General features: G+C 45.1%; 1 protein-coding gene across 1 annotated transcript in view; it reads left to right on the forward strand.

Annotated features, from left to right (window-relative positions):
* GLDC (glycine decarboxylase) overlaps positions 1-15,644 on the forward strand; it is a 114,849-nt gene that overhangs the window by 83,302 nt on the left and 15,903 nt on the right. Inside the window, exons 17-21 of the mRNA XM_025359401.1 lie at positions 4,771-4,896; positions 7,115-7,264; positions 8,654-8,766; positions 9,947-10,088; positions 12,535-12,646. Coding sequence (XP_025215186.1) covers positions 4,771-4,896; positions 7,115-7,264; positions 8,654-8,766; positions 9,947-10,088; positions 12,535-12,646 — 643 coding nt within the window. The remainder of the gene's footprint in view (positions 1-4,770; positions 4,897-7,114; positions 7,265-8,653; positions 8,767-9,946; positions 10,089-12,534; positions 12,647-15,644) is intronic.

Genomic DNA, 15,644 nt, shown 5'->3' on the forward strand with positions numbered 1-15,644 from the left:
TTCCGTGACTTGTGGATTCTTTCTGGTTCCTGGTCCCTCTCTTTGTGTTTTCCTGTCCTCCTTCCCTTCTCCACCCACTGTGTGTCATGTTTCTCCTGGCCCCATTGCCCATCCTGCCATCACCGAAGTGTTATGAGAGGCCATTTCATTCTGCAGTGGGGAGAGGGGCTGGGTGCTGTGCTTCAGGGAGAGGGGGAAAGGGAGAGGCAGGGAAGCCCCCCAGCCACTGAGCTGGTAGAAATACAAAGCTCATAACCCTGGAAATGTTGGCATCCTTCTGGATCAGAAATTTTAATTAGCTCGGGCATGGTAGCTCATGCCTGTAATCCCAGCACATTGAGAGGCTGAGACGGGCAGATCACATAAGGTCAGGAGTTCAAGACCAGCCTGGCCAACATAGCGAAACCCTGTCTCTACTAAAAACACAAAAATTAGCCAGGCATGGTGGTGCATGCCTGTAATCCTAGCTACTGGGGAGGCTGAGGCAGGAGAATCACTTGAATCCAGGAGGCAGAGGTTGCTGTGAGCTGAGATTGCGCCACGGCACTCTAGCCTGGGCAACAGAGTGAGACTCCCTCTCAAAAAATTTTTTTTTAATTTAAAGCCAACTTTCTTAGCTAGAGAAGAAAATGATTTAGTATTCACTAATCAGGGAAGATGTTTTTCACATCACTGATGTCTGAGGCAGCTGCTCCCACACAATAGATTCTAATGGAATCCAGCAAAATATATCCTTCTTTTTTGAAAGGGAGTGTGGGGAAATCATGTGCTGCAGAAGTGCCTGGGCTCCTGATGGGTCTTTTCCTTTCAAACTGCTTTTTGAAGTTATTTTCACATTTTCTCTTAGGTTAAATTTCAGAGGTTCCCAAAATGGAATGCCTAACTTCTTGATTTATGAGTTTACTTTGGGAGAATACAAATTTATTTAGCAAACACTTATATGGCAATTACCATGTGCCAGGCATGGCCTTTAACACTTTATAATTAATATTTCAATTTGTTAGTCAAATACTAACTTATTCAGCAGACCTCCTTATGAAAAAATAAAAACTCTAAAGAAAAACAATTAAGTTTGCTGTTCAGAGTCTGAGTTTCCTATACAAAGGGAAAACATTGTTCAAAGGAAACAAATTATGTGTATATGTACATCACCAAAGAAAGCTCAAAACCTGTATAGGAATATTTTTTTCTTCCCAGCTGCCTGAGACAAAGTAGTGGCCTTTGGTTGTTAGATTTTACCAGTAGTAAGACATCAGTTTCCCTTGCACAGGAGAACTCCTTAATCCTTCGCTCATTCAGCAAGTCTAAGGATGACCTATGCCTGTTCTATGCCACGCACCCTGGGGAGTCTAGAAAACATAGCACCCCCCTAAATGGGCATCAATGCACCAAAAGCTGGACTTGCTTTGGATAAACCAAAGCTTCAAATCTGGGTCCTGTTACTTCCATATCCCTCACAACAATACAATTCTTTTTCCCCCAAGACAGAGGCTCGCTCTGTCGCCCAGGCTGGAGTGCAGTGGCATGATCTTGGCTTACTGCAACCTCCGCCTCCTGGGTTCAAGTGATTCTCATGACTCAGCCTCCCGAGTAGGTGGGACTATAGGCATGCATCACCATGCCTAGCTAATTTTTGTATTTTTAGTAGAGAAGGAGTTTCACCATGTTGGCTAGGCTGGTCTTGAACTCCTGGCCTCAAGTGAACCGCCTGCCTCAGCCTCCCGAAGCGCTGGGATTACAGGCTTGAGCCACTTCGCCCAGCCAACACTACAATTTTAAACTGAGGAAAAAATTAACATTATAAAGAATAATTAAAGTCCTCTAAATCCTCATAGAAAACCAGAAATGTCTGACAGGAACATATAAATGAGTCCTTGACAAAGCCACTGAGACTTCTCTTTCCATCACTTCTTGCACCAGGATGTGTGTTAGTTTCTTATGGCTGCTATGATAAATATCTACATACTTAGTGGCCTAAAACAACACACATTAATTTTCTTATAGTTGCAGAGGCCAGGTGTCAGAAGGTTTCACTGGGCTAAAGTCAAAGTGTTGGTAGGGCTGATTCCTTCTGGGGGAGACAGGGAAGAATCTGTTTCCTTGCCTTTCCTGGCGTCTGCAGGCCCCCTGCGTTCCTTGGCTCGAGCTTCCTGCTTCAGTCAGCACATCTCCTGCTCCCTCTGTGGTCCCATCTCCCTCTGCTTCCCTCTGATGAGGACACTTAAGAATATATTTAGGGCCCAGCCCAAAATCGAGAATAATTTTTCCATCTCAAGATCTTTCCTTACCGTAATCCCATCTTCAAGTCCCCCTTGCCATAAAAAGACACACCCACAGGTTCTGAGGATTAGGACAGGGATGTCTTTGGGAGCCTGTTATTCAGTGTACCAGAGGGTGGTTGACTTTTTTACATGTTTATGTTTCAACAGAACTCACCTGGTATGAATTCTTCATTTTGGTTTTCTATGAATATTTTATATTTATTTTTAATATTCACCTTTCTCCTTCTTATCAATATTCTGCCCTGAAGGGATCCTTTCATCCAACGATCCTTTTGTAGACTAACAATACCTGTGAGAGAGGACAGTGCCTCCAGCTTGGGTCCTGAGAAATTAAAGAAAAACATTAACTACAAAAGGGAAGCATCCAAACAAGAAAACGATTTCAGGACAATGTGACACAACCAGTATGAGACCAACAGCCATTCTAAAGGGGCACAAACCTGACAGTAGAAGAGTGTAAAGTAGTCCATGTGTGCCTTTGGCTAACGTTTTCTTTTTGTACACGTGTATTTTTCTTAAGTAGACTCCTTTGCTGTTTTTGAGGAAAGAGCTGGAAGCTAAGATTTAACTTCGTAGCCTATTTTTAATAATGCCCAACCCACGTATCTTCAAAGGGGTTGCAATATTGGCTGTGGGATACAATATAGGAGGATGATTTTCAGGGTAATCATGGCTTCTCCTTGATGCTTTTTGTTGGGGAAAACCTTGTGACTTACTTTCCCACTGGGATACATCATCATCAGTTCTGCAAGAGCCTGCATCCACATGGTGGTTTGGAGGAAATGAAGGATGATTTGAGTCTGAGAATTCTAGCATTGCACCCACTGTCCAACTTCCATAAAAATTCAGTGCAGCTGTCAGCTCTAACTCAGGCTCAGCTCTTGAGGCACTTTCCCTTGATTTCCTTAACCTGAAGGCACATCCTCTTCTCCATGTTTCTGCTGCATCTCTGGACTCTAGACAGTCATTCATAGGCCACCATTGTTAGTGAGTCAGTTGTGTGAACCCAGGGCAGGGGATGATCATTTTTTATTTATTTATTTATTTATTTATTTCTGAGATGCAGTGTCGCTCTGTTGCCCAGGCTGGAGTGCAATGGCATAATCTTGGCTCACTGCAACCTCCACCTACCAGGTTCAAGCAATTCTCCTGTCTCAGCCTCCTGAGTAGCTGGGACTACAGGCGTGCATCACCATGCCTGGCTAATTTTTGTATTTTTAATAGAGAGAGCGTTTCACCATGTTGGCCAGGCTGGTCTTGAACTCCTGACTTCAGCCTCCCAAAGTGTTGGGATTACAGGTGTGAGCCACCATGCCCGACCAGGTTGATCTTTTTTTTTTTTTTTTTTTTTTTGAGACAGAGTCTTGCTCTGTTGCCCAGGCTGGAATGCAGTGGCCGGATCTCAGCTCACTGCAAGCTCCACCTCCCGGGTTTACGCCATTCTCCTGCCTCAGCCTCCCGAGTAGCTGGGACTACAGGCGCCCGCCACCACGCCCGGCTAAGTTTTTGTATTTTTTTAGTAGAGACGGGGTTTCACCGTGTCAGCCAGGATGGTCTCGATCTCCTGACCTCGTGATCCGCCCGTCTCGGCCTCCCAAAGTGCTGGGATTACAGGCTTGAGCCACCGCGCCCGGCCTGATCTTTTTTTAAAAAAAAAAAAATACGGAGTTTCACTCTTGCCCCGGCTGGAGTGCAATGGCGCGATCTCGGCTCACTGCAACCTACACCTCTTGGTTTCAACCAATTCTCCTGCCTCAGTCTCTCGAGTAACTGGGATTACAGACGCCTACCACCACACCCAGCTATTTTTTGTATTTTTACTAGAGACAGGATTTCACCATGTTGGCTAGGCTGGTCTCAAACTCCTGACCTCAGGTGATCCACCCACATCGGCCTCCCAAAGTGCTAGGATTACATGCATGAGCCACCGCACCTGGCTCAGTTTATCATTTTTAATGCTTACATTATGGTTCTTATAGAAACTAATAATTTATTACAGAGTAAGCATCCAATAAATATTGATATAATTGGTGTATTGATACTGGGAGGCCTTGGAATTACATCTATCATTATCATCTGTCCTGGATAAGCCAACTAGAGCACTGAAGCTGTAATGTGGGCACTGAGTCCTTGAGTTTAACTTCCAATCTCATGTTCTTCTAAGGTGCTTTCTGTGTATCCTAACTGAGACAAGGTTAGAATAAGCCCAGGCCTATTTTTAGTGTATTGGGATAAGGGAAGAGTTTATTGATTTCCTGAGCATCTTTAGGCAACAATATTTAGGGATTCAAATGGAAACTTTTTTTTTGGACATTGTTTTGCAATGACAAATAATTAAATTGTAGCAGATTTTAAAGCACTAGTGTTCAGCTTAAATAAAAACAGGTGGTTTCTAATTTGTGCTACAGGCATGTTGTAGTACTTTTCTCTTATTATTCACAGTCTGATGATGATTTTTCTCTTTCTTTGCTTCCTTTCTATTCTGCAGGTTTGCCTCATTCCGAAATCAGCACATGGGACCAACCCAGCAAGTGCCCACATGGCAGGCATGAAGATTCAGCCTGTGGAGGTGGATAAATATGGGAATATTGATGCAGTTCACCTCAAGGCCATGGTACTTGTCTTCTCCTTAGTAGATGGGAGAGGCCGGGGTGGGGAGCGGTGGTGGGGATCAGGGACTTGATGGATTATATAAACGTCTTCTCTTGCATTCTAATGAAAAGTCTGCAGTTCTTCCTTTGACCAGAGTCTACTCTGCCCCTCCCACCACCAACATTCTCTAATTCCAGCTTGTGTAAAAAACTGAATGAATTATTCATGGTGGTAGTAAGAGTACTCCTTGCGGGACTTGCCTGCCTCTTTCTGCCCAATCTTCCATCTCCTTCTCCCCTTCCCCACTTAATAATCAAAATGGCAGTCACACACTTAATCTTTGTGTCAGGAATTGTAACACAAATGTCAACTTTGCAAATATCCATGACTGTGCCCGCCCCAGCGTGCTGAATTCCAGGCAGCATGCAGCTTGGTTTCCACCAACCCCCACTCTCAACCTCCCAACCTCCAGGAAGAAGTTGCTTAGCAACCATATCTGCTTCCCACCAGCGGACTGGTGGCTGCATCTTAAGAGGGAAGGAAATCAGTCGAATAGCAATGTGATTTTGATGGTGGTGTTATTAGGCATGGAGACTGGGAACTCTGTGCAGTTGCCTTCTGAAGGAAGCTGAAAATCCACAACGCTGCACCTCTCTTCGATCCACCCCTACCCTTCCATTGCCCCATAAAGTTTTTTTCCAACAAGTGTTCCGGGCCAGTAGTTGAAAGTATTAAGTCCCTCCATTATGGTAATATAGGACATGACTTCCCTGGCCACCCCCATGTTTTCAAACATGCTTGCTCTGATATGCTGGCCAGGAAAATAAACAGGGACATGACTTTTATATATGCTTGCCTTCTGTAAAAGGAAAGAATGAAGGAGACTTTTATTTAAGCAGAAACACTCCTTGTGGGAATTCTTTTTTTTTCAATTCCTTTTCTTTATCTTTTTGTTTGTTTTGAGATGGAGTCTCACCCTGTCGCCCAGGCTGGAGTACAGTGGCGTGATCTCGGCTCACTGCAACCTCAGCCTCCTGGGTTCAAGTGATTCTCCTGCCTCAGCCTCCTGAGTAGCTGGGACTACAGGCTCCCGCCACCACGCCCAGCTAATTTTTTGTATTTTTAGTAGAGACCAGGGTTTCACTGTGTTGGCCAGGATGATCTCAATCTCCTGACCTCGTGATCCGCCCGCCTCAGCCTCCCAAAGTGCTGAGATTACAGGCATGAGCTACTGTGCCTGGCCTCTGTTCTTTATCTTTTTAAATGACAATAGTTGTACATAGTCATGGGATACATAGTGGAGTTTCTGCACATAAAATGTGTAGAGATCGGATCAGGGTAATCAGCATATCCATTATCTCAAACATGTATCATTTCTTCGGGTTGAGGGAACGTTCAATATCCTCCTTCTAACTATTTGAAATTATATATTGTTAAAGATAGTCATCCTGCAGTGGTATAGAACTCTACAACTTACTCCTCTTATCTAGCTGTAATTTGGGAATTCTAACTTCAACAGAAGGCAAGGGAAAGGAATGGATATGAGAAGATGAGCAGAGAGATTAACTATGAGAATGGATACGCCTAGAACCACGAACGTCTGAAATCATTATTGAGATGACTTGAGCCAAGCGAAAACCACCTTAGAGAATTGGGCCCAAAATATCCAAAAATCTTGTGAATAGCCCTTTTCTTCTGGACCATAGAGACCTAGACTGAAAAGTTCTTATTATTTCTTTTTTTTTTTTTTTGACCTGGAGTCTCGCTCTGTTGCCCAAGCTGGAGTTCAGTGGTGTGATCTTGGCTCACTGCAACCTCCACCTCCCCGGTTCAAGCAATTGTCCCTGCCTCAGCCTCCTGAGTAGCTGGGATTACAGGCACCCGCCACCATGCCCGGCTAATTTTTGTATTTTTAGTAGAGACGAAGTTTCACCATGTTGGCCAGGCTGGTCTCGAACTCTTGACCTCAGGTGATCTGCCCACCTCGGCTTCCCAAAGTGCTGGGATTACGGGCTTGAGCCACCACACCCAGCCAGAATCTTATTATTTCTTTGGAATGATTTATGAAGGGAGTAATGGCTGTGGTTTTTTTATTGCTGTCATTGTACTTTGAGACAGTTCCAGGAATGTAAAGACCAAGACTTCATCTTTCTTCATCCTTTAAAATAAAAGGCGAGGATTTGGCCAAGAAAGAAACATATTCTCCCTCCATGTCCTTCTCTACCCCTTTTCTTTCACAGGTGGATAAGCACAAGGAGAACCTAGCAGCCATCATGATTACATACCCATCCACCAATGGGGTGTTTGAAGAGAACATCAGTGACGTGTGTGACCTCATCCATCAACATGGAGGACAGGTCTACCTAGACGGGGCAAATATGAATGCTCAGGTGGGAACTGGAGAGGCCTGCCCTTAGTTCCCACTGAGAAAAAGGATAAGTGAAAAAAAAAAATTCTGACTTCTTGAGAGGCTTCCTGCCTGAGGGAACTCAGACCCGTGACCTGACCACTGGTTGTTGTTGATCTCTCATGGCCTTGGAAAGTCATTTATCCTGGCGTCAGCTTTATCACTGTGAAACGGGGGCTCAGAGGGCCCAATCCTGATTACTTGGGGGACAGAGGGTCTATGTATTGTGAACCTCTGAAGAAATGCTGTTGGGAGCCCCTGCAGGAGAGGAGTGATATAATCTTTTTGTGACTCTTACTGGTGTTTGCTTTTTTCCTCTTTCTTTCTCTCTTTCTCTCTCTCTCTCTGTCTCTTTCTTTCTTTCTTTTGACAGAGTCTCACTCTGTCACCAAGGCTAGAGTGCAGTGGCACAATCTCTGCTCACTGCCACCTCCACCTCCTAGGTTCAAGCAATTCTCCTGCCTCAGCCTCCTGAGTAGCTGGGACTACAGGTGCACACCGCCACACTGGCTAATTTTATTTATTTTTATTTATTTTTTTAAATTTTAGTAGAGATGGTGTTTCACTGTGTTGCCCAGGCTGGTCTTGAACTCCTGAGCTCAGGCAATCCACCTGCCTTGGTCTCCCAAAGTGCTAGGATTACAGGCGTGATCCACCACGCCTGGCCTCTTTTTTTTTCCCCCCTACCATTTTAGACTCTGTCTTTGGTTCTGATTCATTTCACAAGTGTAATCCAGGGATTGTCTGTTGGTTCTGTAGCATAAATGAATTCTGTATCTTTGGCCACCATCAAAACTAGTCCTAACACCCAAGTGGTGGGAAGGCTAGTGGGATATTGTGTCTGGTATCTGGATCATGTCAGGAAAACTGCCAGTCTTGCTTTCTCTCTCTCAGTTCAGCCTCCTCTCTGGTGCCCCTGCAGCCCCTGCCATCATTGTGCCCAACGGGGCCATTCGGTAACATACATCATACCAAAGCCGACCATGCAGGGGAAGGTAGCACTGCTCAGGGAAGAGTTGCCTATTTCAACAACATGGAGGTTCTGCTCCTTCTTGTGTTACAGACACTTCTCTTCCATTGTGGTGTGGATAATTAGGAAGAGACGGTGTATTTAAATCCATATTTTAAAATCTAAATTGGGCTAAATGGTCAATCGCTGTTTCCATAGCAACCGCAAGCACTCTGCCTATAGGATGCCAGGTTGTGACTACAGAACTGGGCCAGATAGAGGACATTTCTGTGAACACCATGGATGTGGCTCTGCCTGCTTTTCCCCTGAGGGGAGAAGGCAGCACCAGCCAGTCATGGCCTTCATGCTGGAGGGTGCTTCCAAGCTCTTGACTTTTGCTTTTGGCCCTTGCCTTTGTGGCAGGTGGGAATCTGTCGCCCTGGAGACTTTGGGTCTGATGTCTCGCACCTAAATCTTCACAAGACCTTCTGCATTCCCCACGGAGGAGGTGGTCCTGGCATGGGGCCCATCGGAGTGTGAGTTCTGGGCTGCTGGTTTCAGGATGGCTTTGGAGACAGAATGAAGGAGTGGCCCCCAATAGACTACTCGTCCCATCAAAGTCCTCATGTATTGAGGATACCCCCATTGGTGTAGTGCACTTGTAGGGTCTGGGGGAGGAGCAGCGAAATGGGTGCTTTTAGGGGATGTCCAAAGAAAAGTGTAATTAGATTTTATTAACCATTACATCTGGCCTCACTGAGCTTCCAGTTGCACATAGACAGCAGGTTTATTAACAGAATAATGAATAGGGAACTTTTCCTGAGCATATGTATTGTAACTGGAATATTGGCACTAGAAAGTGCCTTTTGGACTTCTGGATTTCTAAGCATTTTTTTTTCTTTTTTAAAGTCAGCTAATGGTTCCATTGAAAGTGAATTAGATGTAAGGTGTTAAGATAAGTAACACATAAGTAAGGAAAAAACAAACCTTGTTACTAGAAATAATTGGATGAAGCCAGAGTAGGACTGAAGGAATGTTTCTTAGCTGTTGATAACTTTTCACACTGAAATCAAATCATCTTGGGAAAATGATGATGAGAGCAGCTGTTTCCTGAGCTGCTTCAGTCTCCCCAAAATATGCTAAAGAAGCCAGTTTTCAGAGTTGCTGGAAGCTTGGCCTTCTTACTTTTTTCTTCTTTTCTTTCTTTCTTGTTTTTTTTGTTTTGTTGTTTTGTTTTGTTTGACTGCTGTTAAAGTGACATTCATTTTGATGATGATGGTTTCTAGTAAGGGTGTGAGCTCCAGTGCTTCAGCCGTCAGGGAGGTGGGGACAATGATGTTCATGTCAGCCCATGGGGCATCTTCTCATCAGCCCCTCCTCTATCCACCTTGGGAAAGTGTATAGGGGTGAGGGAATGGGGCTGGGAGGGGGAGGGAGGAGCATGGAACTTCACTGTTTCATGACTGCCTGCCTCTATCAAGTCCTCCACCACAGTTCTTGGGTGAGGCCTGGGACACTGATGGCTGGTGGACCTCCAGCAGAGGAGGAAGGAAGGAAGGATCGCTTCTTGAACATCTGCCTCCCAGCAGGTGGAGGGTCCCTATCACTGTCAGAGCTCCTCTGCTAAGAACAGGGCTTCCTGGGAGGGCCCAGAACCTTCCCATTAGATTAAACTGAATCGTTTACATTTTCTGAATTTGCACTTAAAAAATACAGGAAGAAACATCTTGCCCCGTTTTTGCCCAATCATCCCATCATTTCACTGAAGCGGAATGAGGATGCCTGCCCTGTGGGAACCGTCAGCGCGGCCCCCTGGGGCTCCAGTTCCATTTTGCCCATTTCCTGGGCTTATATCAAGGTGAGGCCTGGGAGTATGTACAGGTGGGCAGGGACGTCAGCTATGGGTGGGGACCAGAGACTGCAGACTTCCTTCTTGGCTTAAAAACAAATAAATTCATGATCTGAGATGTGGTTCAAAGAATATTGCTGATCACCTGGGTGGAAGAAACCTTCCTAAAGAGATGAGCTAAAAATCATTTCATCTCTTCTTCATTACACTACTTCCTTTGGGTTCTCAGACTGGGTTTAACATCAGAGAAACTGAAGCGCCAGATATATTTTTCCAGACACAGCTAAGTTCCATGAGTCATATGGATGTTCTGGCCGCGTCCTTTGGTTTCCTGCAGGATTTATATAGCCCCTTCTGAGTGAAAAGCAGTGCATGTACTAATTATTCCATTTTGCTGAGATCCTGCTATATATCTCACTTCGCTATGTATTTCTTGAGGGGGCCGGAGGAGAAGATGAAAAGTAGCGGTAATTTGCTTCTCTAGTGGTTTCCCAGAGCTCTTCGGCCTTTAGGGCTTGTGGTGCTGTGCTCTCTGCATAATTAGTCAGAGAACAGGCTTCCTTCCTTTGTCTTATCCCAAAAAACACCAGAGCCAGAGTTGATTTTCTACAGTTCTTGTTCAGACTGGCCTACCCACCTCCTGAACCAACAAGACTGTGAATAGGAACACTTGTTTGGCTGCTAATTAGAGCAGTCTCCCCAAAGCAGTGCCCCTCTTTAAAGGAAGGGGGGCTCCCACTGAAACAGCACCCCCAAAATGCATCTATGCAAATCATGCCAGAGGACTCTGTGGAACTGGCTGTTTATTTCTGGAACAGTATGGCATTTATGATTCTTCACAAAAAGTTTCTTGGAAGCCAGAACAATTCGGTACCTCGGAGACTGACACTTGCTTTTAAAAATGATACTCAAGTTGTTTTGCAAACAACACAAGCAATCAGAATAAAGGTCTGCTTCTTTGTAAGCAGAATCAAATTCCCACTTCCCTTTTGATCTCTGGGTTCTGTAAATCTGGGTTATTTGTATGAGCATATTTGGGTTGGAGATGACTTCCCACATATAGAAAATAAATGCCCCAAGGTTGGTTTGGCTACATGCCTGGAACACCAGCCGGTGCCTCAGTTTAAAAACTAAATAAATAAAGTAGGGTTTAAGCTGCCCCCTCTGGCCTTGGGCCTTCTCTTATTTCAGGCTGTTGTTACTAATCCCCTGGACTCTAGCTTTAGCTGCTTCTCTCCCTGCTGCAATTCCACAGGCGCACCTACAGGACTGCCAGACTCACCCTAGGCACCCACATGCCTCTCCTGGCTTCCTATTGCTCTACCTGGTTCTCACTAGCCTGCACGAAATCCTTAAGGGATTCTTTCAGAATGCACATGCCTAGGCCCCATTCCAGGGAGAACCAAATTGAGCATATGTAGGGTTGGACTTGAGCCATCTGCATTTTTAAAAAATTCCCCCATGAGACATAGGTTGAGAGCCAGGGGTTGGCTGGACAAAGTCAAAGTCCTTCCTAGAGAAGGTTTGGGCTTAAAAATGGAGTCACAATTCACCTTGCCCTACATCCACTCCCAGATGACAGTCATGTGCCCTCCCCTTCTATGCCTTGACTTCTGCCATTCTTCTCACCTGGTATGCCTTCCCCTTTCTCTTCCCTATCCAAATTCTACTTATTTCTAAGTTTCTAGCCAGGTTCTGGCTCTTAATCTAGGAAACCTTCTTTGATTAGCCTGGAGCAATGTGGCCCCTTTTAACTTTGGACCCCCTTAATGATACCAAAGTACTACTGTTGTTTTATTTGGTGTTCTCTCATTCTCTTTACATTAGTTATGTATTTAATACATATGCCAACTCCATCACATGTGAGGCACTCTGGGAAGAAAGCAGGCCATCAGAATTGGTACAGTCTTGATTTGAAGCTCTTTGCAGTGATGACATGTATCCCTTATGATCACAGGGACTATTAACTACCAGGACAATACTGAGCAGTTTTTAAACATAAGCAGCCTCTACTAGGGACAATGGGAAAATAAACCATACAAAATTGCTTCAGTGGAGGTATTATTGGCCCAGATCCCATGAGATTCCTGGCAATTATCAAGATCTCTCAAATTCATAGTAAACAAAAAACTCCAAAACACATGTAATATGAGAACAATTCTTTTCTCTCTTTAGATAACACAGTAGTCAGTAGTCAACTTGCTCTGTTGTAGACTTTGCTACTATAATAAAAAACATAAAACTACTATTAAAAGAGGAAAACAAAAATGTATTACAGGCTTAGAGGGATCTGACAGATGTCCTTGTTGGAATTTTCCACTCATCTTTACTCCAGAGTCATTGTGAGCTGCCTTCCTTTGTGGGTGGAATTTATCTGGGGATGTCTTTTGGTTGGTGTCTTGACCTTTGTGTTTGCCCGTTCAATGGCTAATGGCTCTTTTTCCCTCTGTTGCAGATGATGGGAGGCAAGGGCCTTAAACAGGCCACAGAAACTGCGATATTAAATGCCAACTACATGGCCAAGCGATTAGAAAAACACTACAGAATTCTTTTCAGGGGTGCAAGAGGCAAGTATCAACTTTAATCTATCATTACTTTGGTTTTTTCTTGGCCAAACTAAGTGTGATCTAGATGTGCTTTTCTGACCTGGGTAAGAGACTTCTGTTTCTTAGCACATATCAGACAATAGTAGAGAGTTCTTGGAAATAAGTCTGGTTAATTTTATTTTATTTTATTTTATTATTTTTATTTTATTTTTTAAAATTTTTATTTATTTTTTTTGAGACCGAGTCTCGCTCTGTCGCCCAGGCTGGAGTGCAGTGGCCGGATCTCAGCTCACTGCAAGCTCCGCCTCCTGGGTTTATGCCATTCTCCTGCCTCAGCCTCCCGAGTAGCTGGGACTACAGGTGCCCGCCACCTCGCCCAGCTAGTTTTTTATAGTTTTTTTTAGTAGAGACGGAGTTTCACCGTGTTAGCCAGGATGGTCTCGATCTCCTGACCTCGTGATCCGCCCGTCTCGGCCTCCCAAAGTGCTGGGATTACAGGCTTGAGCCACCGCACCCGGCCTATTTTTTTATTTTAGAGATGGAGTCTTGCTCTGTCACCCAGGCTGGAGTCCAGTGGCAGGATCTTGGCTCACTGCAACTTCTGCCTCCCGGGTTCAAGTGATTCTCCTGCCTCAGCCTCCTGAGTAGCTGGGACTACACGTGTGCACCACCACGCCCGGCTAATTTTTATATTTTCAGTAGACACGGGGTTTCACCATGTTGGCCAGGCCGGTCTCGAACTCCTGACCTCAGGTGATCCACCTGTATTGGCCTCCCAAAGTGCTGGGATTATAGGCGTGAGCCACTGCACCCAGCCATAACTCCACTGTAGTTAACAGTTTAGGGACATTACTATATGCAAGTTTCTCCTAGGCTCCTAGTCTACACAGCAGCCTGGGTCAATAAAGAGTCCACAACACTGAAATGTGTACGTAAATACTATGAGCTAATTATTTACAAAGTGCTATGGATATGCTTCGAAAGAGTAGAGTAATTCAGACTGGGTAGAGGCAGGATGGAATGGTTGAGAGTGACTTCTCGCTGGAGCCATTTGAGATGGGCCCGGAAGCCAGTGTAGCCAATGAGAGCCTGAGTAAGCAGAGACCCAGGAGCAAACCAGAGAAAAGGAAGCTGTCTGGTCTGGAGTGAAGGATGGATGATGGAGAGGGAGCAAATGAAGCTGCAAAGGTAGCGTGGGGCCTTGAAGGTCTTGGAAGGCTCTGGACTTCACCCTTGAGCTGGACAATACCATTAATGGTTTTTGAGCAGGAGAGTGTAGGGATTCATGAAGAGACTGTTACAATCATTAAGACAGCACAAGGGGGAAACATGCCTTAGAGGCAGCAAGGGGCTGGGGTGGTGGCTCACACCCTCAATCCTGTAATCACACCTGTGATTTAAGGTTAGCCTCTAGGGCTTACAACAGAGGGAATAATAGGCAGGGGAACAAAGTCACCCTGGAAGTGATGGGAGGGAACTAAAAACCAGGCAGCCTTTTACACACTGGGCTGTGGGCTCAGAACCTCATAGCTGAGTCTTGGAAGCGGTGAGGCCCCAGGAAAGAATATTGAAGGTGAGAAGCCAGAACAAAACACCTCAAGTAGATGGCTACATTAAGAGGGAGGCAGAAGTCGGGTGCCTGGTGAGGGGCACTCCACACCTGAGGCGGCTTTAGAACCCTGGCAGCACTTGGCACAGTGCGTCTCCCTCCCCACCCCTGCCTGGCCCTCCTGCTGCCGTGTGGCTCCACCTCCTCCCTGCAGCCTCCACTCCTTCCTCTTGCCCACTCCCGACCCCACCCCGGAGCAGCTGCTCTCCCACTCGGTATTGTCTGGCTCTGTCCATCTGACTCCAGGGTCCAGGAGAGGGTGGAGGCTGCGCCTGCTTTGTTTCTCTAGCAGTCAACAGACAAATGCACGTGATGACGCATAGTAAGGAGAGACACTGTAAAGGGCAGGTGGCTGATTTAATCTTACCTAAGTGTATTTATTTAGATTTTTTCCACTTTTACTGAGGTATGATTGACATCTGATTTTAAATTATGAGTCTTAAAAGGAACCTTTGTCTGTAACAATTAGGAAGCCTTTGGTAGCCTTTGAAAGTAGTTTGGGTACAATGGTGAGGCAGACGCTGGATGGAAATAGGCCGAGATATGGATGGAGGTCGGGAAGGAGAGGGGAGAAGGATTCCATGTTTGCGGGGAGTTTGGTAGTGAGGGAGGAGGGGGCTGCTTCAGTAGGTTGTAGTTATATTTTCTTTTTAGCTATAAAAACAACATGATTTTAAGCTGTGAGAAGGGAGAGTGAAGATACCTTTGAGAGAAAAACAGATGGGGGAACAGAGTCTCCCTGGAAGGGAAAGGCTGGAACTGAGAACCAGATACGAGTTCTTGCTATGGGCCCAGAGTGGGAGCAGAACAGACATCGGGACTTGGAGCTTGGATCAGAGAGACAGACATCAGGAACCAGCACACTCACCCGCACCTTGGCAACAGCAACAAGGTGCTTATGGGATCTTGGTTTCTCTGGTCCAGGTGGAATATACCTCTATAGCTGTGATCTTTAATTTAATGGCTGGTCTTACCTCATAAATCTGTATCCAAAGGGGTGGTTCCACAGTTTGAAAAAGAATAGGACCAAATAACCAGAAGCGCTGGTTGAGAATGCTTCCCAGAGAGCAGAAAACACAGTTGTGGGCAACATGTCTCTAAGCAACACAATAAAATGCTTCTGTGAAGTGGGTACTAAAGAAGTGACAAGAGTTACTAATTAATTCAAACCTAGCTTAGCTCCTGCTCCATGAAATGTATCCTGCTTGTGTATTGGCTTTAAGGAATAGCTTCAATATTTATTCTGTCTGATTATATAAATAATGTATATATGCTCAGCATGGAAATTTTGGAAAATAATAAAGCATGACGAAGAAAATGTAAATGGTCCATGGTTCCATCAATCAGTTATAGCCATTACTAGTATTTTCTGTATTTCTTCTCCTCTTTTGTTTGTACAATTGATCATAC

Source organism: Theropithecus gelada, chromosome 15, assembly GCF_003255815.1.
Source record: "Theropithecus gelada isolate Dixy chromosome 15, Tgel_1.0, whole genome shotgun sequence".
Lineage (NCBI taxonomy): Eukaryota > Metazoa > Chordata > Mammalia > Primates > Cercopithecidae > Theropithecus > Theropithecus gelada.